The sequence below is a fragment of the Melitaea cinxia genome, chromosome 22 (genome assembly GCF_905220565.1).
Source record: "Melitaea cinxia chromosome 22, ilMelCinx1.1, whole genome shotgun sequence".
NCBI lineage: Eukaryota > Metazoa > Arthropoda > Insecta > Lepidoptera > Nymphalidae > Melitaea > Melitaea cinxia.
Window position 1 is genome coordinate 2,082,576 of NC_059415.1, and position 26,495 is coordinate 2,109,070.

General features: G+C 32.8%; 1 protein-coding gene across 1 annotated transcript in view; it reads left to right on the plus strand.

The window, feature by feature from the left end:
• Nucleotides 1-23,178, plus strand: part of LOC123664382 (protein madd-4) — a 147,732-nt gene extending 124,554 nt beyond the window's left edge. The window contains exons 17-29 of the mRNA XM_045598927.1: nt 2,694-2,876; nt 5,468-5,620; nt 7,866-8,044; nt 9,425-9,427; nt 10,382-10,485; nt 12,347-12,456; nt 14,366-14,458; nt 14,993-15,258; nt 15,557-15,665; nt 17,086-17,242; nt 17,512-17,657; nt 20,389-20,551; nt 22,931-23,178. Of these exons, the coding sequence (XP_045454883.1) occupies nt 2,694-2,876; nt 5,468-5,620; nt 7,866-8,044; nt 9,425-9,427; nt 10,382-10,485; nt 12,347-12,456; nt 14,366-14,458; nt 14,993-15,258; nt 15,557-15,665; nt 17,086-17,242; nt 17,512-17,657; nt 20,389-20,551; nt 22,931-23,037 (1,773 nt within the window). The 3' untranslated portion in view covers nt 23,038-23,178. The remainder of the gene's footprint in view (nt 1-2,693; nt 2,877-5,467; nt 5,621-7,865; nt 8,045-9,424; nt 9,428-10,381; nt 10,486-12,346; nt 12,457-14,365; nt 14,459-14,992; nt 15,259-15,556; nt 15,666-17,085; nt 17,243-17,511; nt 17,658-20,388; nt 20,552-22,930) is intronic.
• The last annotated feature ends 3,317 nt before the right edge of the window (nt 23,179-26,495 follow it).

The following is a 26,495-nucleotide window of genomic DNA, read 5'->3' on the forward strand; positions in this document are numbered from 1 at the left end:
TTTATACGTGAAGATTATTTTGCATAGGAATTTAAACACTGCAGCCTAGACGATAAAGAATAGTATACGATACAATCGATACAGAGTCATCTAGCGGCAAACACGAGAACTAGGTTGAAATGACGAATTTTCATACAAAATGAAGTTAAAGTTTACGGCCGTTACTGCGAGAAGACTAAACGAAATTCGCACTAGGCACTCTGATGCACCGATCACGACACCTATCACATCGTTCGATAATCACCTACCCTCACTCACTATTACTCGAGTCATTCTGACGTGTATAAAACGATCGGTGCTACCTCGGCTAAGGCAGTCTTGGCATGACATGTTGATATCCTGCAAGTAGCTTAACCTAGACTCTTTTGATAATTAATTTGTGCAAACGAATTAATTGTCACATATTCTATTACGATCTATACTTATTTACTAATAACTATCTTGTGTTACTTTACGTTGTTATTAACCAGTGTGACCTCATTCCTGTAAGTACATTTAATTGTTCAATATTTTATTAACCGCCTTAAAAAAAAAGGAGGAGGTTACTCAATTCGACTGTATATATATATTTTTTAAATCCAGAGAAATCGAGCAAAACTCTCGAAAATCCGCATACCTTTTACTGGGTGTACCGTTTTCATCATTTTTAAATTAATCGAAAGCTGATGTTTATCACGTGATAACATTTAAATTTCATCGAGATCCGATTACAACTTTTGGAGTAATCTTTGATAATGCGAATTTACTTGATTATTTTTTCGTCTACCTACGTAGTATTACTTGTCGATATAATTAAAGTCGGTTTTTTTTTCGTTTGTTTGGAAACACAATTATAATAACATAAACACATCGAAAATACAAGTACAATTTTTCCTAGGTGACCAACTATTTATCCGATATCTTCAGCGCTAGTTTATATCGGTTCCACAATGTATATACGTATTCCAATCGTATTTTCGTTCGTTATTCTGCTACCGATGAGACAGAAGCGTATAAAGCTTCTATCCGCAGTATCGTCTGGAAAAGATCACAATTTCTTGATAAAATCTTCCCCTATTCGTTTTGTTTTTATATTTACGTTATTTTGCTTTCTTATTTTGTTTTTATAGGGAACATGTGTATTATTCGGATATACGTAATTATTAATGTATACAAATAAATAAAATTGGAGTTTCTGTTTGTAATATTAATATAACCGCTTTGACTAATTGCATATGGTTGGTATACACGGTACATATAATCCCAAAATAACATTTTTTATATTTTTGTCTGTCTGTGTGCCTGTTTGTTCCGGCTAATCTCTAAAACGGCTGGACCGATTTTGACGGGACTTTCACTGGCAGATAGCTGATGTAGTAAGGAGTAACTTAGGCTACATTTATATTAGAAATTTATTTATTTTATAACTTTGCGAACTCAACAATAATTTTTTTGTTAAATTCCATGCGGACGAAGTCGCGGGCACAGCTAGTCTAATATAAAAATCTGTTTAAAAGTAATGCTTTTAGTGAAGTAAGTTGTTGCACACTAGAAAGTAAAAAGTGGGTGTTTGTGCAGTCCTTGTGGGTCGAGAGCACGTTAAGCCGTCGGTCCCGGTTGTTATCATGTACACCTGATAGCGATCGTTATTCGTAGTAGGGAATATATCCGCCAACCCGCATTGGAGCAGCGTGGTGGATTAAGCTCTGATCCTTCTCCTACATGGGGAAAGAGGCCTATGCCCAGTAGTGGGATATTACAGGCTGAAGCGTAGAAAGTAAAATAAAAATTAATACAATCCTGAGGCAAACACAACTATAACATATAAGAAAAAAAAAATCAATGATAGTTATATAATGATAGTCGTTCAATATATGGTATACTAGCTGTACCCGCAACTTCGTTTGCTTGGAAGATTCTGTCTTCATCCTCATTATTTTTTTTTAACGACGTGGTCCTGATCCTATGGGAACAATGAGATGAGAGTATATGTTGCCATGTAACCTCCTTTATCTTATTTTAGCCGTTCCAGAGACAGGTGTATAGACATAAAGATAAATATTAAAAAAAAGTATTAAAAAGAATATAGCGTATCCCTGCGTAAATACTGATTTTGTAATAATTCCAGGATAAAAAGTAGGCTATACGTGACTCCACAACCTCATCTATCTACCAGTGATAGTCCCATAAAAATCTGCTCAGCCATAAAAAAATCCCAAACAAACAGAAAGACAGACAGATAAAAGTTTAAAAATAGTTTGATTGTGTTTTACTATCGTGTAAATAACTTAATGCACTTGATAAAACACAGTTATTTTGAAATCACTGACAGACACTTCAATTTCGTTTATATGCATAGATTATAACAAAATTTAAAATATATAAAAAATTTATGTCAAAAATTAATATGTTAGTATACGTAAATTATGCGTAAGTTAAATATTAATAGGCGTTAATAAAACCACGATAACTGACACCAACTACAAAATAACATTTCATTAACTCACGTTTCTACATTAACTGGTTTTTAAGCAAAAACAACTATTATAACTTGGACCAGCTGTTAACTAACATCTCATAAATTCATGTCTCTATCAGGTGTGTATACAAATAAAGAATACAGACGAATTGAGTCCTTCATTTTTAAGTCGATTAAAAACCATTATAATTTGGACTAGCTACAAATTAACATATAATTGATTCACGTCTCTCAGGTGGTTTGTAAGCAAATAATGGCGCAGTCACACGTGGTAGAGCGACCGGCATCACAGTGCAACAATCCTAGACCAGCCGACACTAAATCATGCAACAGCCGCCCATGTTTACTGGATACGTCGTCACCAGAAATATCGTTAGCGAATTCATCGTATATACAGCATGATCCGAAGAAAAAGAAGGTGGGTCACAGAATATCACAGCTAAATATGGTCTGAAGTAGTGTTGTGTTCCAGTGATGTATAATATAACCAGAGCTCCTGTAAAGGGTCAAAGATGATGCGCCTTTAATGCAGGTGTTGCAGGCGTCTATTAGCTACCGTATCAGCTTATAATCAAGACTGTACGTGTGTTTGGCACTTTAGTAATATTTAAGTCTATCCTTATTTGACGACGCGTTGGCGCAGCGGTCACAGCGCGAGTTCGATCCTTACATAAAAGAGATCGGTCACCAACCCGCCTCTCCAGCGTGGTGACTATGGGCAACACACATGAGTTCACGCCATTTTTGGCGCGAACTTGTGGAGGCCTATGTTCGGCAGTGGACTGCGATAGGCTGAAGTGATGATGATGATATAGGAGATAATTTTTAAATGATCATCCTTATATTCAAATGTTTAATGAAATTTGTACCAAATAATCCTACTGGGAATTGAACCACTTTAAATATTATCGTTAGTGCAGCTGTCACAGCACTGGCTGTTGCACTGGCGGTCGCGGGTACGATCCTCGCTCATTATAGACATTTGTATTGGCCTAATAGACGTTTGTCGTGGTCTGGGCGTTTGTGCTTGTGTATTGTGTTACCGGACCTCTGACACAGGAGGAAATCCTACTGGAGGCCGTTGAGTGTGATGTGTTTATATTTATATTATCTGTAAAGGTTATACTTGTTCTTGTAAATTTTGATTTCTCGATAATTCATCCGTTTTGTAAGCGTCATGTTTCGTATACAAAACTAAATTCAACAATAAAAAATACATTCCTATAAAATTTAACACAAGAACGGGGTGCCAAATTCTGTATCATTATTATTTTAACAAGATCTTAATGAAACTAACTTTTCAAATTGATTTACTTACTTCAAGAACAGAGAAGGATATTAACGTTAAAAACAAAAATTAAAGCCTCGTAGTATATCAAAAAGAAGAAAAAATTATGATGTAAAGACTTTTTCGATTTTATCGCGGTTTATTAGGTTTTTTTTACATGTCCGACGTTTCGGATACTTTACAGCAACCATGGTCACGGGACGACTCAGTCCTCCCGTGACCATGGTTGACCGTGATAAAATCGAAAAAATTGTTTCATTATTATAAGTGAAATTCGCGTATACAATAGAAAACAATAAAATCGTAATGTTTTATCTTTGTAATTTTCATTTTATAAAATGAAAACGAACGATAAAATTAATATCAACTATCCCATTACAATTTGAATAAATTACAGTATTTTTCATTGTTCGGGCTTTGTAACAATACAACATTAATGATGATATGAATAAAACAGCAAATGAAATATCAATTACTAGTGATAAATACGTTTTAAGCCCATCATTAAAAGAAAATATATAATTTGATTAATTGCTTTGCATAAACTCGAATAGCAGAATAGAACGAATTATTTCGTAAAATACATAAAGGAGATCGGACACCAACCCGCCTGCCCAGCGTGGTGACTATGGGCAACACACATGAATTCACGCCATTTTTGGTGCGAACTTGTGGAGGCCTCTATGTCTAGCGGGGGACTGCGATAGGCTGAAGTGATGATGATGATATAGGAGATAATTTTTAAATGATCATCTCTTTATTCAAAATGTTTGATGAAATTTGTACCAAATAATGCTACTGGGAATTAGAACAACTTTGATTCCTTTCAAATCTCAAGTCTCGTATGATGAATTCCTAAGTAATTACGTACAAACAATACATATATATATATTAATACATATATATTTTAAATCCAGACTCGAAGCAAGAATCGCTCCTACAACCCCCGGAACAGAAAGCTGTCAGGTCAACTGCAAACTGTCCCAACGGGCTAAACGGGCTAGTCCCTATTTCAAAAAATAGCCATAACAAACGAATTTTCTATTAACTTCAAAATAAAAGTGAAGTTGTGAAAAAATAGACTGGATTAGTTTTAAAACTTACTTATATATTTGTGTTCTATGTAATCACAAGAAATTATATTTCGTTGTTCGTCGTTCGCATTATTATCGTTGGCGCAGCTGTCACAACACTGGCTGTTGCACTGGCGGTCAGACATTTATATTGGCCATATAGATGTTTGTCGTTGTCTGGGCGTTTGTGCTTGTGTATTGTGTGTGTTTCCGGACCTCCGACACAGGAGAAAATCCTACTGAAGGCCGTTGAGTGTGAAGCGTTTATTATTTATCATTTTATATTTTATTGTTATAAAAGGTTATCCTTTATTGTTATAAAGTTGAAAACCTTTGAACCTAATAAAACACTCACATAAAGATCTTGATCAACGTTTGTATTCCAACAGTCTGTAAATGTCAGATGTCTAAGCCTTTATACTGTAAAGAAATCACACTTCTAGCATGCAGGTTTATTTTATAGTTTGTCATTCTGTGACTGTCTTCTTGATGTTCAAGAGCTAAATTAATTTAGCCTGTCATTTTGATTGCAATTCAACATTACATTTAAAGCGAAAATCGCGCATTTTTGTCAACAATCGCGCAGTTTTGGCTCTTAATTTAATCATTTTCAGAGACCAGCATTTTCTTTAATATTATTTCTTTCAGGTGACGGTAAAAGTCGGCGGTTCGGCGACAATATTTTACGGGACTCAAGTAAAAATCAAATGTCCTGTGAAAGGATACAATAGGACCAAGATACAGTGGGCGAAAGACCATCAAATTATCACGAAGTCGAAAAAATACAAAATATCTAAAAAGGTTTGATGAAATGAGGTTTCGGTTATATACGGCTTCAATCTTCTAAGCTAGTTCTTGGAGATTTTTTACTTTGTCATATAAATAAAGTTCAAGTAATTTTACCGATTTTTTTAAGTAAACGTTTCTTTATAATGTCACTTAAAATCATTATAAAAAATTAGTAAAGCATTAAATATAAAAAAAAAATACCTTTTTTACAATCTAAACAATCAAACTTCAAGTTTATTTTTTGCTGACCAAGACTTGAAAAAAATCAAGAAAGTTTTGTCTTATAATACAGAACTCATTCATAATAAGATTTTAAAATGCTTTTTATAAGTATAAATTACACATACATACACGTATTATTGACCATGGATATTTTACATTTTATATATTTCTCATTTTTATTGTAACTTTGTTTTACTACCTCAACTCAACTTTGTATACCTTAAGTCATCTTAAAGTACTTTTTAATTTTCTAATATTTGTAGTTACAGCAATGAAATGAACTAAAAAACATTTATTTCGCCATAACTTACACACACTTAACGAACGTCAAATATATATCGATTACAAAAAAAACACAACAATATTTAAAAAAAGTTAAAGTAGAAAAAATTAAAAGCAATTAAAAAAAATCTAATAGAACGTGCGAATACTAACGATTCTAGTAGAACGTCATTAAAATGAAATTAATTGAAATTTATTCTTGTCTCTTACTAAAATATAGACGAAAAAGTAAACATTACGGTATCTTCAAACCGCATCTGAACAGTAAAACTATCGCCTGACCTAAACTAATCCATTCAACCTGTCGATACTAAACCCAAGTTTTTTGTCAACTCCGAGACTAAGGAACCGAACAGTTGCCAACAATGACCCATAAATTAAACCAATGAAAACATTTGAATGTAAATTTTGTCACCGTTTTAAAGTATATCCGACATTCTCACGATTTTATTGCTACATATATCTCTCTTAATATATTATTTGGACGGAATAAGAGACTGCTGAAAAATATGCGTCTTTCTTATTTGACCAGTGCTAATATATAACTGAGGTAGGGTCCAGCAGAAAATATCCAGCTCAAAATCTTGAGCAGCGCGACTGGAGTAATACCTCAACCTACAGAATACGGTTCAGCCTGTAATTCCCACTGCTGGGCATAGGCCTCTTTCCCCATGTTGGAAAAGGAACAGAGCTTAATCCACCACGCTGCTCCAATACGGGTTGGATATATTCTCTACTATAAGTATCGATCGCTATGGTAGGTGTATATGATAACGACCGGAGCCAACAGTAGTGGGATATTACAGGCTGAAGCGTAGTAGATATTTTTAACGTTTTTTAAAGTGTGTATACCTAATAACCTTATCGCGAAATAAATATTTTTTTTAATGTATAGAAAAAACATATGTTTAATATTGCGTTGGCGTAACGGTTGTAGCACTGACTGTTGCGCTAGCGGTTGCGGGTTTGATCCCCGCAAGTAACTAACTTAACATATTGTATTGGTCATGTTGGTCGTAGTTTTGTTTTGTGTTTCCGGACCCCCAACACAGGAGAAAATCCTACTGGCGCCGCTGAGTATTAAACGTTTAAACTCTTAAACTTTGTCGTACTTTTTGATTCTTGAAAAAAAGATAGAGATAAGAGCGTGTAAATATCGTATGAAAATGTGACATTTCACATGCTCTAATTATTAGATCATTTTGGCTTCATCTATGGATCCATATTGTAAGTTAATTATTCAAAACTTTTCTATTTAACTACCATTTGTAAATAATTAAATATTCAATTTGTTTTGATTAAAGTCCGAGCAGGAGAAGAATCTAATAAAAGTCCTAGATACACATACGCTGTACATAATTTAGTTATATTGATTTACGTTTCTCCCGAGAGTTGTTAGTGTGTATGACACAGTATACAGTTACCATAAAAGCAATTTCCGCCTTTATTCAATAATAAATTTTCTCTAACTAAATATAAACACTCATGTCATATACAAAGCTTTCACAAACTATTGTTCAACTGAATTAGGTTAATTAAGTCTGTAAAAGCCTTTCTGGAACTATTTTAATAAAATTGAATAAGTTTTTATTAAAGCAATCGTTATATTTGTTTGAATAATTTGAATTTGGAATAACTGTTCTATTTTTCAAATTATTTCTATTTATTATTCAAATAATGGCTGAGTACATCTCTCCTTGAGAATAAGTAATTCTTCGATATGTATTTATAATTTCATCTCTTTCTAACACAGGGCGCTCTTCGCATTACATCTCTTTCACTTCGAGATCATGGAGTCTACACTTGTGTCGCCGGTAGATCCAGTGCGAATTTGACTTTACTTGTCAAACCAAGGCCTGGAGAATTTCCATCGAGTGAAGAAATTGAAAGGCATAAAGCGTTGGATGAACCTTCTTCGCCGTTATCTGATAGGTATGTTTATTGGTTTAAAAAAAACGGCGTGAGGGGTCTATGGACCCCCGGTCAGAACCGGTCGGATTTTGGTAACTGTTTGTCGTTTTGTCAAATATCTATTGTAAAATATCAAGTTAATAGAGTTAAATTAAAAAGAAAACAAATAAAACATATTTATTTCTATATAATAATTTATTGTAAAGAATAAAGGGTATATTTATAAGCACAAAGCTCTACATGGAATAAATAAATAAAATTTAAAAAAAAACCTAATATACCAAAAAGTGTCGGTAAAAGTCTTGTTACGCCTTTTCGATCTCGCTCCCATCCCGCTCAGTGTGAGTACGGCGCGATAAGGAACTTCGTTCTAAAACAAATTATTAAAAACCAAATGCCTCGCGAATTTAATAGCATTGTGAGCAGAATAATAAATCAATGACCTTACATAAATTTAAGCAATTAACGATAATTGCTCTGTCACTGTGCGATCGATTGCTTTATGACGTAACCTAATAAAGCGTATAAGCTTAAAATATATGTGGGTATGTCTATGTGCATGTGTGAGTGTGAGTTTATGTATACAAAAAAAAAACAAATAAAAACAAATCCGTCAGCGTCGGACCATGTCCTAACATTACTAGGCAGACACAGGACTGTCGATTTGTATTTCGAATAATGAATCGCCTGTGGTATTGTAATGCGTGATGTTCAACAAAAGGTAGGGGCATTTTAGAACCCGTGGAATTTTAATTTAAAAAAAATACCGTGAAGATATAGAACGCCAGTTCTATATAACTTGCTTGCTAAAATCAGCTTACTCATAAATAATTCAATGGTATCTGCGAACGCATATATTTAAATTCAGACAAAACTATCAATCGCATAGTTATCGCTTTTGCATTTCAATTAGACAGCAATAATTGCATAGTTTTTACAATTGTTGTTGCAAGTTACGTAAAATTCGCGGAAAAAGCCAAATAAATCGTAAAGTCGAACGCTCATGATTCGCCAACAAAGCTTTATTATTCTCGTCTTGATTTTATATCAGACTATTCAACCATTTTATTAAATAATTTATTGCTTAGACACAACTAAAATCATAGACTTTATAGCACCGTAAAAGAATTTATACGTAAATAAAAAATGAATCACGAATTATTGTCAAAAAATTTCAGCAGTTAAAATAACATGGCTTCCATTTTATTCCGCTTTAACTCAATATTGATTCGTAAAGTAACATATTTAAATGCCAACCAAATTGTAACTAATTAAAAATATATTTACATATGTTTTTATTCGTAAAAAATATTATTTTTTGTTCATTTAAAATAAAATCGTATTAAATCTTTTATGCTATATCTACTCTGTCAATGTACTGTACTCATGTAATAAAGCAAGTAGGTAAGTTTATCTGACAAGCATATCGATCTCATCTCAGAAGAAAATTAGTGATAGGTGAAATGATAGATGAAAAGACTACTGTGTGGTTACGGTAGTAAAGAATAAAGCCACCCCCTTTCTTCCCGTGGATGTAGTAAGAGACGACTAAGGTATAACACAGTTCCACTATCACCTGGGAACTTAAAAAGCCGGCCGATGGCGGGATAGCCATCCAACTGCTGGCTTCGAAATACAAAGGCCGAAGACGGGAACCACCAACCCGCCTGCCCAGCGTGATGACTTTGGGCAACACACATGGGTTCACGCCATTTTTGGCGCGAATTGTGGAAGCCTGTGTCCAGAGTTGACTGCGATAGGCTGAAGTGATGAAGTAATGAAATGATAGATGTTAATCTTTATCTTCAAAATGTTAACATACGTCTTATGGTTATATACAAATACTTTTAATCAACATACCTAACAACATGAGATATTAAAATTAATTTTACCCTTACTAATTTCTAACATAGTTATACTAGTCTGACGTATGCTGATACTCAAAAGAGAAAACTTTTTTACGTCCTTTAAAACTCCACTTCTGGCAGTTATTTCTATAAACTTAAAACCAAAAGTTGTAATTTTTCATTCGAAATTAAACATGATCTACAAAGTCCTGTTTTACCTTCAGTTTATAGTCTAGAATACTCTATCAGTAACTTGTGTATGTGTATACAATTTATCAGCGACTAGTGTAACAGGCCCTCATTGATCTGAGGTGTTAACATTAGCCCTCACTGACCGTTCCGATGACCTTATCCAATACGACGAAGATGATACACGTACTTAATGTTTTACACGCTAATAATGCCTGTTGGCATTTTCGATACTAGGGTAAACTCGAAAGAATACAAGTAAAATGTAAGAATAAAACTTTAATAATAACATGTGTATTAAAAAAGTCTTTTTAATGAACAGAGCTGATGGACGTTACCGAGCCATGATAGGAGGAAGGTCTGACGACCAATCCCACGAGCAACGTCCTCCCGATCAAAAGAAAAACTACAAGAATAGACAGAAAGGTAAACCATAACATTTATATTACAGGCACGGATATTGAGCGCTGATGATCAATTTTACTTCAACGTTTTATAGATTTAAAATATTTGTAGATATTTAATAAGTGTAAAATAATTTTACATTTTATTTATTTTTATTTTTGTACTGAACATAGCTGTTTGCGACTTCTGTACAATGCACAAAGCGACCCCCACTCTGTCACAGAGTGCTCAATACCGGTGCCAATATTTAAACAAAATATACAAAGTCAGGTATCTTGCATAAAAGGTTTTTCCCCGCCAGTGGGACATTAAAAATTTTCAGTAGTCGCTTCAATTAAAGTTTAACAGCTAGACATTTTTGAATATCGGGTTCGGACCCGCGTCTGATGATATTCAAAAATGTTTAGAATTCCTAATGTGTGGGTAACACAAAAATAAAATTGTAGATATTAAAAATAGCATGGTGTCGTTTCCTGTCAAAGATTTTCATTGTAATATGAAACTTTGAATAGTTACAGGTTTCTGTAAAGAGCTCACTATAGACGGCGCCACGGTTCGCTTAAACCGAATATAAAAATCATCATATCAAAAATTTCGATCTAGCGGGTACATCGTTCCATAACTTAATTGGTTAGAGCGCCGACACGGTCAGTCGGAGACGCGGGTTCGAACCCCGCTGGAGCGGTCAATTTTTGATATGATATTCAAAAATGTTTAGAATTCCTAATGTGTGGGTAAAACAAAAATAAAATCGTAGATATTTAACAACTAGTCTCAAATCTAAGATAGATTGATTGTTTAGACAGCAAGTCGTAGACTATCCTACTAGCTCTAGCAGAATAGTAGTTATTATATATTATACATTACGTTAGTCATTTTATGAATCAACTTTTTATCAATGTACATTTCATATAAAAATATATATAAATTAAAGAATAATATTAACAATTCAAAAGTACTAATTAATTTACGCAATAACTTTTTTATTGATAAAAAAATCATGATCCAAATAACTTGTCAACTTTTTCATTACGTTTCATACAAACGAAAAAAAAAAAAAACTAAATTCGTTATAAAGATTTTATTAAACATAAAATATTTTTATAACTCAGTGGTAAATCTACTTTCATAAATAAAATCCTTTGGAATTTTTATCTAAGGGCGCTCTAAAAGTCCTTGTAAGGTCACATTTAGTGTCCCACAATACCAAGGGACTTGCCGACCTTTTTAGAGTCCATTTTAGGTCCCGGCCTTGACAGTAAAAGCTATGTATATTTTACTATTTAATTGAATTTTTAAACTTAGGACTGATGTATATTTAAATGCAATTCTTTGATAAATCGTGGACATTAAAATATTTGGTTGGTAAAATTTAAATAAGTTTTATTCCATATAAAAACGTATATTAATTTAATGACCTCCCAGTCTCATTTTCTGTAGTTATTAATAACAAAAATACTTGTGACGAATATTAATTACTATGTATTATTAAAAGTATAAAGTACTTCTAAAATATTGTTTATTTTAACACGTTTTTTATTAAATGTTTTTTTTTTAATTTTTTTATTAAATTTTTAAGAAAAAAAAATACATAAAAACAATTAAAGACAGGCCAAATAGTTACACGTATCTTCACAGTTTATTGAGACTATTTACAATGACACACAATTTGAAAAAGGAAATGCATATAATTATAAAATTCCCACATTTTCCATATTCCATTAGTACAGGATCATAGAACAAAGTTTCCTACCCTTTTCACACACAAAGCAAACAAAAATAAATGATAAAAATTTCCATACAGTAGCTATAACAACTGACAACAAATATAAGCTGGCAAAGTTGTCTTGAACTAAATGTTAAATTGTATTTTACTTAACAGGTAAAGTAGACAAAGTACGGGACGCATTGTACGGAGGCTCGGGCACAACCAGCACTAAAGCCTCTCCGAGCTACAACTCACAAGCAAGAGATATTTATGACGAGAATGAAGTAAGTACTTTGCTATATTTCTCTACGAAAGTTAAAAAAAATCTCTCTTATAAAACCTAAATATTCAATCAGAATGTTTACCTATAACATCAACAATTGTATACGAATTAGTTATATAATATCTATTGTAATTTCAAAGAATATATTTCAAATAGTTTACTAGTATGTATAATATTATATAAAGTAATCATATTTTAAAGGCTTACTGTATACGATCTATTAAACTAATTTCCGGTTGTATATACAGCTATGAATATTAAAATGATAGAAATATATAACAAAACTAAAAAGTTAACAGAGGCCAAACTGTATAAATTTCTCAATACTACAAAATGTTTACAAATATACATTACTAACATTTGTTTAAATTACAATATTCTTTAAATAGGTTGGGTAGTAAATTATTCACAGTAAAAATCATAGCAGCAAAATTTATTAGTAGAAAATTTTAGGAGTCATTTGTAGCGAAATAATGCAAATAGAAACGAAAATAAAATATACGAATTTTCAAAGACTGTATAATGATTCTTATTTGCTTTTGCATGTGCAAATAATGGCACGACTACGCGCTTATATATTATGATCGTTAATAGGCAAAGTTATAGGAGTTATGTTTTTGCAATAATAACGTTACATTTTACTATAAATTATAAAGTATTTGCATTTTTAAATTGCTATTCTGTGTATTTTATTCAATTTAGTTTTATACTAAGATAAAATTTACGATTTATAAGATAATAAACAGCGTTTAATATTGTATTATTACTTTGACATTTTAATTTTTATAAATTAAGCCAATCTTCGTCTCAATAGTCACGAAAATACGTAACAGTAAATATATCGATACACTCGAAATACGTCCTAAGACGTAACAATGGTTTCGACTTTCCATTTATAACACGACAAAAGTGAAAATCGCTATTCGCCCTTCATATGACCTTGCTCCCAACGTTCTTTATTACCCACTAGTATAATATACATTCAATAATAATTTTATTGCAGCCATAAACTCCGCTATAAAGTTTACTATGCCCCTTTTATTGTTGAACTTAGCTGAATTATATAAGATAGCAAATCATTATATAATAGGCTCACCTATACAGAACTCGTTTTATTTGAGACAGACTTATGAGCCATTAAAATGATACTAAAATTCATGATAAGGCTGAATAAGAAATATAGCTTTAAAACAAAATAAACATGTTAAAGTAAAAACTAAATAAATTAAAAGAATTTTCGGTTTTAATTGAACACTATTTTTATATCAATTTATTGAAAAAAGTTTTATACATGAAACATCACGTCATAGTTCATTAGAAAAAGGGTAATTTAAAAAAGTTGAATGTGTCTACAAATCGAGATCAATCGATGTGTGAATGTGTATACAAATCGAGATAAATTGTTCTCATTGCTTGCAATTCGTATTATTAAATTAATTATTGTGCAATAGAAGTGACACACATGAATTTGACACACAATAACTTATAAAAATCGTATTTAAATTAGACAAAGTAATGCACTTTGTTAACAAATCAATATGACATAATACTTACTCATAGTTTATTGTTTTAACTGAACATTTTATATTCTTATCTCTTAATTAGTAACAAGAATTATTTCGCCAAGCCCTGTCAATTCTATTCAATTGACTATATTCCATTTAGAATTATTCTAAAACAAAACCTTACTGTGAATACAAAACAACGAATACTTCAGATGAAAGTAATACTGCAACAATGCGGTAATCAATGTTATTCGAACAATAAATCAATCATAATAACACTCGATATTGGTACGCTTATCACTGAAAGAACAAAATTGTAAAATATCGTTTAATGTTAAGCCAATTTGCTCCTTGAAATACCAATTTACGTAACATTTTCGCACGCTGCTATTCGGATACTTAAAGAAGACTGCTGTATCGTCTCAGATGCTTCCGCCCAAACGAAGCAGCGCATCCAGGTTATTGCCGTGTCTGCATTACCTTGTAATGCAACTACAGGTGAGCCGTTACCAGAATAGAGCATGGCTCATGGGATTCTAGGTTCTATTTGACGGGAATTATGTCTAGTTTTCCATGGCATGGCACATCTTTGGTGGGTTATAACATTGGTTACTCATATGTGACCAAAATGGGTTTCATAACTAACTTATTATTAAATTACGAAGTGTGATTAAATTTTTGATTTTCATTAATTTCTTAATATTTTCATTATTAATTTTGCTATTTATCACTTATGTAGAAAAAGTATTACATATTTTTTTGTGAATTGTAGTTTTATAAGTGATATGTATTATTTTGGGTATACGTAATCGTACGGGTATACATACATAACTAAGCTAACGACATTTTGAACTAAGACATCGAAACTTCAGCCTAGCTCAAGGCATCTTAGATGCAAGTCTGATTCTGAATTACATTTTGGAACTTATTTAAAAAAGTAACCAATAGAAATGTTTTGTATTTTTTTCTTGTAACTGTTGGCCATAACACATATTTGGCAACACCTAGATCATGTTTCATTGATATGTTCAGATGTTCTGGAATTTTCAGACCGTCGGAAACTCGAGGGGTCAAAGAATGGTGGATCCAATAGTTATGTACCACAATTATGGAACTCCGACACAAGCGCAAGCTGTCAATTTCGAAGATAAGCAAATAGTTTTTCCAGAAGACGACGATTCTGATATAATTATAGTTAACGAAGACTATAATAGAAATACTATTGACGGAGGAAGGGTTGAAAGTGTTAAAGAGAATATTAATGAATTGATTGAGACTACAACACAGACAGAAAATAGGTAAGCAATTACGGGTACTACTTCTAATGATACATTCTATGTAATATTGGTGAAATCATCTATGCTCTTTGGCACTACTGAAAGTCATAAAATCAAAGGAATGAATTACTTTCAAATAAAATAACTACTTTAATTTGTAGTACTACTAAAGTTCCACCAAGAACTTTACGTTCATCATTGATAGCATGAAATGATTAATTTGCTAAATTTTTAGTAATTTATTTATTAAACATTATACAAATATTGTAAAACAATATTATTGAAATTAAATTAATTAAGTTAATGTAATTGTTTGTAGGGTAACAGCGCACGATATTAGTGAATACGCTTGGAAGACCACAGATTGGTCATCATGCAACGCGCCGTGTGGTCAAGTCGGTCACCAAATAAGAGGAGCAGTTTGTCAAGTGAGTACATTTAATTAGTAATAAGAAAATTGACACATGAAAAAATTGGGCTCGTTTGTTATTGTTTCGAAACTCCAATGCTCAAGAGTCCCCCCCCCCCCATATTTCTCTCTCTATCTCTCAAACCGAAATCAATAACTAAGAAAAGTATATGAGGATTGTTTTAAAGCTTTTTGTATACCACTTGTTATGAAAAGTTCATGAAAAAAAATTAAAAAAATCTCGTATTTCACATCTCCATTCGCTTTGCTTGTTATTCAAAGCTAATACTGATTTGAATTTAATGAAAGGAAATTTCCAACTCAAGAAACCCACTGAAACTATTTCACTAAGAGCTGAGAAACTTTTTCAATATTACATGAATATGAATTTAACTTTACGCTGAATTTAATCACTACTACTTAGTTGTTGAATTTTTTATTAATAACCATTTATATTTAGTGCAATAATTCTAAGGTACATTTTATAACCTGATTTATTTAGGTCGGTGATATTCATCGTTTTATGTGTTTGTAAAATTATTTTCTGTGTGTGTAAATGAAGATATGCTTTTTTGATTATGATTTATGATTTTCGGTTAATTTCATTCTTAATAAAAAATATAGTAGAAAACTTTCTCATTCCTTCTACCAAACATCATTCGTGCCTCGAATTCGCAGCACATATAACATAAAAATTTTAATATCCTCTTAAATTTTCCACACTAAGGCAAAAATTAGTTTCCTAAAAAAAACTCAGGAATATTCCTTTGAGGAAAACATAGCTGAACGTGGCCATCGAAAATCTAAAAGCCATTCTGACCAATTTTAAGTATTATTGAATAAGCTACTAAGTATTAAGACCCTAAAATTGCATTTTATATAGATGAGAAAAAAACGCGTCAACGCTTTCTTGAACTCATTTTTTATTCGTTACTAATTTAGCAGCATTTTGGATAGTTAAAATTTGGTGTATGATTGTTTTATCATCATCATCATCATCATCATTTATGGTCTTCACTGGTTCCAGAAATGATTTCAGAGTTTCTTTTTTTCCATCCTCTTATTCTTTAAATTTTCAATGCTTTGTAAATCCTACAAATTATTGTAATTCACTTCAAAAATTAAAAAAATAAATCATAAATAAACGTGAGGTTTTGGAATGAAGGTTTACTGTTTATCAACCGATTTTTTTTTAAATATAAGTGTATTCCGCCGGACGCCGCGTTGGCGCAGCGTGGTGGATTAAGCCCTGATGCTTATATATCTCTAGATAGGTCTCTTTCCCCATGTAGGAGAACCTACATGGGGAAAGAGACCTATGCCCAGTAGTGGGATATTACAGGCTGAAGCGTGAAGTGTATTCCAAATATACTTACTTATTCAACTGCATCATATAACTGCTAAATTTATATATTTGTAAATTAATTAATTTTTATCAGCACAAACTACCCAACCAAACGACAACAGTAGAAACTGATGAGTGTCTTTCAAGAGGGCTGACACCTCCATCAGTTTTACGCGACTGCGCCAGCAATAGCTGTGCCACTTGGAGAACTGGATCTTGGTCGGCTCCCAGGTGCCTGGCTTCTGGAACTGGTAAATATGATTCGTTATGGGTACTTCAAATTAATATGAAATGAAATCTGTGCGCAAACTTATATAATAATTAGCTGCATTTATCAGAAGATCCAAGTTAATAGTCATCAGTTATTATGTTACTTCGTTATTGCTGTTATTTTTTTATATTTCACAAAATATCTCAGAATATTCATATATAAAATATACTAATGTTACTTTCTTGTCAGGATGTTAATGTGTAAAACCTTTTATCGATCTTCTAACCTTTTCTTTATTTTTACTCATAGCCATAGTTCGTCGCCGGGTGGAGTGTGTCTCAGATAATGGAACGGTAGTTCAGGATTCGGCTTGTATCTACAGTGACCAACCAGAGAAGACTAAGAGAGAACCTCAATTATGTAAACCTGTATGGGCCGTTGGACCTTGGAGTAAGGTAAAATATTTAACAAATATGTTAAACTTTTTTAATACTCAAGACATCTATTAGAGCCTACATTTATTATGACAGGGAAGTGGAATAAGTAGAGGCTTGCGTAGCAACCAATGGCTCTACCAAAGTGAATTAAAAGTAAGGAAACGACATAATTAAAAATAAAAATTGTGTTTTTTTGAATTTTTATTTAAAGATATACAAATATCCCTAAAAAAGTTGGCAATAAGTTGGTCTTATATCGTACTTATATTATAAGAGCGATAGTTTGTATGTATGGATGTATAGATGTATGGATGTATGGATGTTTGTTCCTCTTTCACGCAAAAATTATCGAATGGATTTTAATGAATGTTTACAATAATATAGCTTATACATTAGAATAACACATAATATATAATTTTCAAAGATAGTGTATGATCTGTCCAAATTATAACGATAATTGTCAAGTGAGTCGGAAAAAACTCTGCCATCTGCGAGCTATTCTGGCGTATGCTACAAATACTGTAGAGTTTCATCACATCGCCTTTCGCAGTCTACGACTGGACATAGGCCTCCACAAGTTCACGCTAAAAATCGTGGGGGAAGACCCACAAGGAGTGCACAAACACCCAGACCTCAACAGCCACAAACCAGTGATGTGAACGTTGCGCTAACGCGAGTACACACATGCATACATATATTAAATCTAAAATCAGACCATAGATAGTCAACACATTACGCATAAAATTTATATAATTAAAAACTTTTAAATTACTTATGAAACATTTTCGCACTCAAAAAAATATAACTACAATATTACAAATTTAATATATTTCGTCAGAACTCGTAAGTCGTATTGTTAATATTTAGAATTAATCAAAATAAAGTTCTTGTTTTGTTCGTACCAATGTACAAACTTTTTTAATATACGAATTGAACGTCACTTTGGGATAAATTAAGGGATCTTATGATTTAACTGCAAAGCTATATTTTAACAACTGTGAATTTTTGAAATAATATCAACACAATATGTAAAAAAATAATCAAAATTCCATCGATAAGTTGATGACTAGAAAAATACCTATATATGTATAGACGACGACCGTTCTGGTGTAATGGTACGTGCTCTGTTTCGGTGCGCCCAAACACCGACGGTCGTGGGTTCGATTCCCGCTCGGAGTGGAAATTTGTGTTTATACAAATATTTATTTCCGGTCTGGTCGTTAGTCCTTATGAGTTCCCCAACTGTTCCTCGAAGAGCACGTTAAGCTTTCAGCCCCGTTTTTATCATGGAAAGCGATCGTTACTGATAGTAGTCAATATATCCGCCAATGTATCTATATGTACTCGGAAATAAAACCATATTGTTAAAGGTTTTTTAAGCGAAACATTTAAGAACGACCGATTCATCGTATTTTTAAAGTCTATTAATACTTTGTAGACGGTTCTTACGGGATGAAAGATTAAGGAAGTCGCAAAACCCTTACGCGTAAAATTAAAAAAAAAAAACGCGTTTGACAATTAAAAAAATTCAACGTTGCTGAAGAACTATATTATATTCATTCGTTTATGTCGAAATTTCCACAAGATTACATTTAACGTAAAATGTACGGCTTTCTTCAATGTTTGTATGTATTTTAGATGCCTGATGATGGTCCAATAAAGGATCGAAACGTTGTATGAATTTGCAATTAGTGGTTTGATTGGCACCTTTTGTCCACTTTCCTGCGAACCGTCAAAGAATACTTATAACAAATGGACACAACGATAAATAATTACATTTGTAACGCGCGGACCTGGTAGTAGCGCGGCGATCGCGCGCAGTTGCTACGCAGCCGCCCGAGCGCGGCGGCTAGAGAGGAGTAAGGGTAGCGGCGCGTGCGGCGCGGCACCGCGCGGAGCGGTGCCAGTGTTGCCGTTTTAGCCATTTTGTGGCTAGATCTAGCGGATTTTCAACGGTTTTAGCCAAAAACAATCCATTTTAGCCACCAAAATAAATCTAGCTACTTCTAGCTGCTTTTTAGATTGTTAATACATACATATTTTTATTACTATAAAAAGCCTACCGACTAATACATACCACCATACGGTACCAATACTACAATGTCCGCATTATGGCAGGGGGATTCCCGAATGAATGTTTATCTTTAACGTAATATAGGTTCGATCGAATGAAAATGGACCGTATTGCTATTGCTGTTGAGCCTAGTTTGTTTTGCATAACGTCAATACTACTCGTGTCAAAATGTCAAACGGAGCGCAATGTTGTTATTGTTTACGCATACGCAATACGCATTTTTTTTTAAATTAAAGCGTGTGAAACCGCGGGGCACAGCTAGTATATTATAGTTAGTAATTCAAATTAAAGTAAAGTAAAGTCGTCGTAGTTTTTTTAGGTGTATTTCAAAACTAATTCAAGTTCCACTGAGTCACATTATGCTCTGTAATTGGAAAACGCACACTTTAGCCACTTCTAGCGGAATTTCGAAAGTGATTTATTTACAAAACTGGCAACTTTTTTCTTTGATGTAGCCACAAACTAGATTGTCCTAACGGCAACACTGGTGCACGGCGCATAGATACAGTGGGTCCCGCGCCGTCGTCCAGAGCGCATGTGATCGTTTCTTATATCGTAATTGAATGTTAACGTGTTTTTTGTTGTGTTGTTACTATTTTGTATCTAGTCTGATCTCGTAATAAATAATTAAAGCACGATATCCGTCTTTATACATTTAATTTTCCCCTATACTAGTGCAAAGGTCCGTGCGGCCAGGGCCTGCAACACCGCGTGCTGCGGTGCGTGTGGCGCGCGACGGGGACGCGACCGCGGCGCGCGCGCGAGCGACCCGCCGCCGCGTGCGCGCGCGCTCGCCCCGCCGTTGTTAGGAATTGCTCGTCAGTCAATTGTGTTCAAGGTATACTTTTTTGGTAATATTTTTTAATTGATCAGCCCCCTATGCATAATTATTATAACTATAATTGATATAATTTGGTTAGTAAGGTTCTTATTCGTTTGCTCCTGGATGTCTATCACAAGGCATTGTAACGTTAAAAATTAATTTTTAAAAATTCATTAAAAATAGTACAAAAAATATAAAAATAATATTTTATAATAAGATTTCTTTTCAATCTTCTGAATGTGAATGTTCTTTTAATCTGTAATACGCTTGTATTTAGGGTTCCGTACCCAAAGGGTAAAAACGGTTTATTACTAAGACTTCGCTGTCTGTCCGTCCGTCTGTCTGTCTGTCACCAGCTTGTATCTCAAGAACGGCCATAGGTAGACAGTTACATTTTTTACAAATTATGTATTTCTGTTGCCGCTATAACAACAAATACTAAAAACAAAATAAATATTTAAGCGGGGCTCCCATACAAAAAACGCGATTTTTGTCCTTTTTTTGCTCGATATCAATAAGTGGTTACAGGTAGGCACTTGAAATATTCACAAAATACTTAATTGTATATTTACTTTATTAATAAATAATAAAATTGAAATAAAAAAATTATTTAGGGGGGGAGGGCTCTCATACAACAAAAGTAATTTTTTGGCGGTTTTTACCCAATATTAAAATCACCACCGTACCGTACCACCAGATAAACGCTTGAAATATTCACAAAATATTTAGTTTTATTTAACGATAAAATTTACCTATATTTAGCTTATAAACTGTTGTATGCGCATCGGCGGGGCGCGGGCGGGGCGGCGCGCGGCAGTTGCTAGGCAAAGATCTCTCGGGTACCGATAACTACCTACAACTACTAGTTATAATATGAAATTTGTGTACCCACTGTTGTTTACCTACTCAGTACGGAGCCCTTCGTGCGCGAGTCCGACTCGTACTTGGCCGGTTCTATATATTTACTAGCTGAGTCGGCAAACGTTGTCTGGCCGCTAAACGCTATTTAAAAATAGGGGTTGGTTGTAGAAGGGTGAAAATTTAGGGTTGTATGTATTTTTCAACGCCAAATCATAATAAAATAAAAAATAAATAATTTATCTAAAAATTAAAAAAAATGGGGGTGGACTACCCTTAACATTTAGGGGGATGAAAAATAGATGTTGTTCGATTCTCAGACCTACCCAATATGCACACAAAATTTCATGAGAATCGGTCAAGCCGTTTCGGAGGAGTTTAACTACAAACACCGCGACACGAGAATTTTATATATTAGATGAGGAGACATGCGACTAACCATTTTTATACATTTGTCTGTATAATAACTTTAATATTAAATTCCTAACGGAGAATATGAACAATGATATTTATTTACCAACAACAATACGTCTATTAATATAAAAAGTACAATGTACTTAATTTAAATAAACAATAACGACTTAATATTATGGAATAAACAAACGTTATTATTCTTTTTCGGAGCAATCGTTCTGATTATTTAATGTATCGTTCGAAGAAATCGCTCGTTTTATTTATTTCGAATAATTGAATTTGTACTTGAAATATCAATAAAACATCAATGAAAGCTGACATTCGATGGAGGGTTGAAATAAAAGTGAATCAATACAACTTACGCTGTGTGGTTACGACATCAAAGAATATAGCCACCCCCACTCTTCCCGTGGGTTTCGTAAGAGGCAACTAAAGGATAACACAGTTACCGATGGCGGGATAACCATCCAACTGCTGGCTTTGAAATACACAGGCCGAAGACGGGCAGCAGCATCTTCGGTGCGACAAAGCCAGCCCTGCGGTCACCAACCCGCCTGCCCAGCGTGGTGACTATGAGCAAAACACATGAGTTCACGCCATTTTTGGCGTGAACTTGTGGAGGCCTATGTCCAGTAGTGGACTGCGAAAGGCTGCTGTGATGATCATGATGATGAATACAACTTAAGTACAGTATTATTATAAATCTTAAGCACCCCGACTGGGGAAGTACCTCGACCTTACAGAAGATCACAGCTAAATAATACTATTTTCAAGTAGTGTTGTGTTCCTGTTGGTAAGGTGACCAGAGCTCCTGGGGGGAATTAGGCATAGACAACACGTTTGCGATGCTTCTGGTATTGCAAACGTCTATAAGCTACGGTAATCACTTACTATCAAATGGGCTGTACGCTTGTTTGCCGACCTAGTTGTATATTAAAAAAAAGTTTAAGGTATTTCCCCAGTTGATCTGTTCCAGATTTTAAGCAGAATATTTCCTGCTATGCCCTACGTCAATGAAATGTATTTGTCCAAGTTCTAGTGCCTAGTTAGGTGACACATTTGGAGTACATTCGTTGAGATATTTAGCGTGATACGATTTTAATTTAATATTTTCTCCAACAGATGGCGTCTGTAGAGACACGTCGAGATTTTGCGAGAACGTTCGAGCGATGAACATGTGCGCGCTCAGACGTTACAAAGAACAGTGTTGCAAGACTTGTGAAGACTAATATGTAATGGAACATTCCAGAATTTCAATTAAAGAGGCAATTAGGACATGTGACTTTTAGTGAAAAAGTTGTTGGGTCTCGGCGGATTTTATTCTATACGTAAAAAAGTTTAGACTGAAAAAGATCTTATTTTAAGTTTAATTCGTATTTTATTTTTGTGCCTATAATCTAACGATTCTTGTTTTAAACAGTTATTTAATTATTATTTTTCTCAAAAATTACATCCATTTTTTTTTTTTGTTTTATACGTTCGACTGTGACCTAATACGTGTGATATATATAAAAATGGATTGTCTATCGTTGTGAGCACGAAATAGTTTCTAGTCGTGATAGCACCATAAGAAATATGATCACGTGATTAATTATGAAAATATCTTAAATCGATTGTAAAGTAATTAATCCAATAATTAAAAATCGATTTTTGGCAGAAGATTTTAAATAAATTAAATCAGTTATAGACACTTGCAAGATTAGCAAAATTAATTAAAATTTAGATAATTCGTATATAAAAATATATATTATTTTTATGTAATAATTGATTATACCAAACATAATTACGAGCTCTAATGAAAGATGTAAATTATTTCAAATAGATTAAATTTATTTATGTATAAGAATCAAAATATTTAGGAAAAACTACAGTGTTTTGTACTATATTAATCATAGTATAGGTATGTAAATAAAATTAAGCATAATCGCTACGCTTAACAGAATGTAAGAAACTTGCACAAGTAATAGTTATGCATTCAATGTATAGGGAAATAAAAAAAAATATATGCCAAATGTATAAAAAAACAGACGTAAAAAAATATAATAAAAAAATCTTAGCAAAATTATTGAATTATCGAGTCGATTTTATCTAAATAATAATTTTATTTTATTGAAAAAAAAATCGATATTTCTCAATAATCGACTCGCAAGCTTTGGGATGTAGTCGAATAGATTATAAAATGTAAATTATTTATAATCTGGAAAAAAATGACACATCTAATTTTATTAAAAGCAATATCGGTACCGCTTAAAACTATTGTATATACATAGTTATATTGTGTGTATGTTACCCGTTCCTGGAATGGGTTTTAGAATCGACCATTTAGTTGATAATATTTGATTGTCATCATAAATCTTATTGACACATTTTAGTAAATAAAGATCAACAGTATTGATTAATAAACTTAGTTGTTATTAGATTACTATTTATATGACCTTTTTTTTATTGTATTATTTGCTAAATGCTTTATATAACTATACAGAATAATTTAACTAGCTCAGCTTGTAAAATAGCTCAAATATATTAGTGAATCGAGGCAGAGCTATTATGTTTAAGCAGTTTCATTCAAATACTAATCAAATTCAATTGGAAGCTTTGACAAAGAAAAATTAATTACAAAACGTGATTGCAATTTAAACTCTTCGTTTTACTTACGAAATTTAAAATTTAGAAAACGTTCCAAATTTATAAAATCGAACAATACGTGTTAAAAATCATGTTCTAAATTTAAATAATAAAACAAGACATATTCTAAATTAATATCGAAAATATCGAATATGGCACGTTCTTAATATAAACAATCGAACAGAACATGTTCTAATTTTAAACAATCGAACAAGACACTTTCTAAATTAGGCGTTTTCTGAATATAGCAACCGGTCATTTATGTGCTTACTAATTGCGATTGTCTCTTTACCCTCAATCGTCTTTGTTCATTCTAGTATTGAAAAATCAATGCAAGCGCGTTAAAAATCAAGGGGCAGTTTCACGCCCGTCATTGAACGTCAATTAAAATTTCTATCAATTGCCTTCAATTACGAAAATGCAATTGACAATTGCTTTTAATGCCACTCGAGAACGATCAATTGCGATTGTCAATCGTGTGGAATTGTCAATGGCATTTAAGCGCTAAAGCGCTTTAAAACAATGGTAGAAGGTCAAAATCATTCTATCATCGTGGGAAGGAGATTGCATGTATTTCGTTCTCATTTACTTTTTCCTGTATGTAGTGTAATGACAGCTGTCAAATTACATTTGCTTTAAAGCAGCAAAGTGTAACATGAGCGTCCAATATTCCCCTAAAAGTTAATAATTGTAAGATTGCTACAACTTTATTTTACTATTTTGAGTTGTACAGATATAAAATTTCATGATTAGGTCTATTCATGTTAGTGCAATCTTTGTTGCTATTTATACAATTTGAATAGTATTAATAAGTTTTGTAACCAATATTATTATTTCATGAAGTCGAAAAAAACTACAAGACAGGCTTTTTTGATTACCTTACCATTCATTGCATGCTTAATACGCTTCTTATAAAAATGTAATACTGTCGATTGAACATCCGGTTTCTAAATATAAATAACGATTCGTTTTATAAACAAATTGTTCTATTACGTACATACTTTCGTAAGTAAAGCGACTCGTTTAGTATATAAGAACCGGCTTAAAATATATCTAACCGAAATTAATCGTAGATCTGTTTAAACTAAATATAAGAAATCTTTCATATCGATGAACTGCCATTTATAATGAACATTGTTGCTGTCAAGTGCTTGTATCATTTACTTCGTAAGAAAATTTTAATCTACTTGTATTGAAATGTGAATTACTAGTTCTTGTATTAGGGGGCGTCCATAAATTATCTGTCCCTCCCTCCCCCCCTCCCTGGTGAGATGTCGTGAGATTTTATTCAACCCCCTCCCCCATCCCCCAATCTCACGTGAGATTTTTCAAAATGTGGGTTTCTTACGGAAACGCGTTGGATTGTTATTGTAAAAAGAAGAAAAAATTTGCTTCGTGCTTTTATTTACGACTAGTTAAGACTAGTAATCCATATTACTGAGAGTTTAATTATAAGTGTAATAAAAAATTAACAATAGAATACTTAAATAATACTTTTCAATCCGAAAAAAAATTGCGTGATATTTTCCGAGGCCCCTCTCTCCAACGTAAGATTAAATGAGATTTGACTCGACCCCCTCCCCCCTTAAACATCTCACGTATTTTATGAACGCCCCCTTAGGTTTATTTTACATATAGAAACTTTTTAAAAGCAACAATCCCAAAAAAAATATTGCAAAAAAAAAACCATAAATATAACCTGAATTATAAAGTCACGTTATTACAATATTTTCTGAAGTGAATTAAAAAATAAATAGAAAAATGTTGCCATTTTCAGAACATTATTTTAAGATAATCAGACGATATATGCATGTCCATTGTAAAAGATAATAAACTGAATTCATATTTCAATACGAAATTATACCAGCTCACATGAATAAATTGTATTTTTCATTTAAACATCTTAAAAGTTAAGTTCGAAATTGTAAATTGTATCGAGAATTTTCAAATATAAAAATATATTATATGAGTAAGTTACTGAATGAATTGTTTTATTATAAAATGATTTAACTCCTATTGAATCCTGCTCTTTTGTCTCATCATCATCATCATCATTACAGCC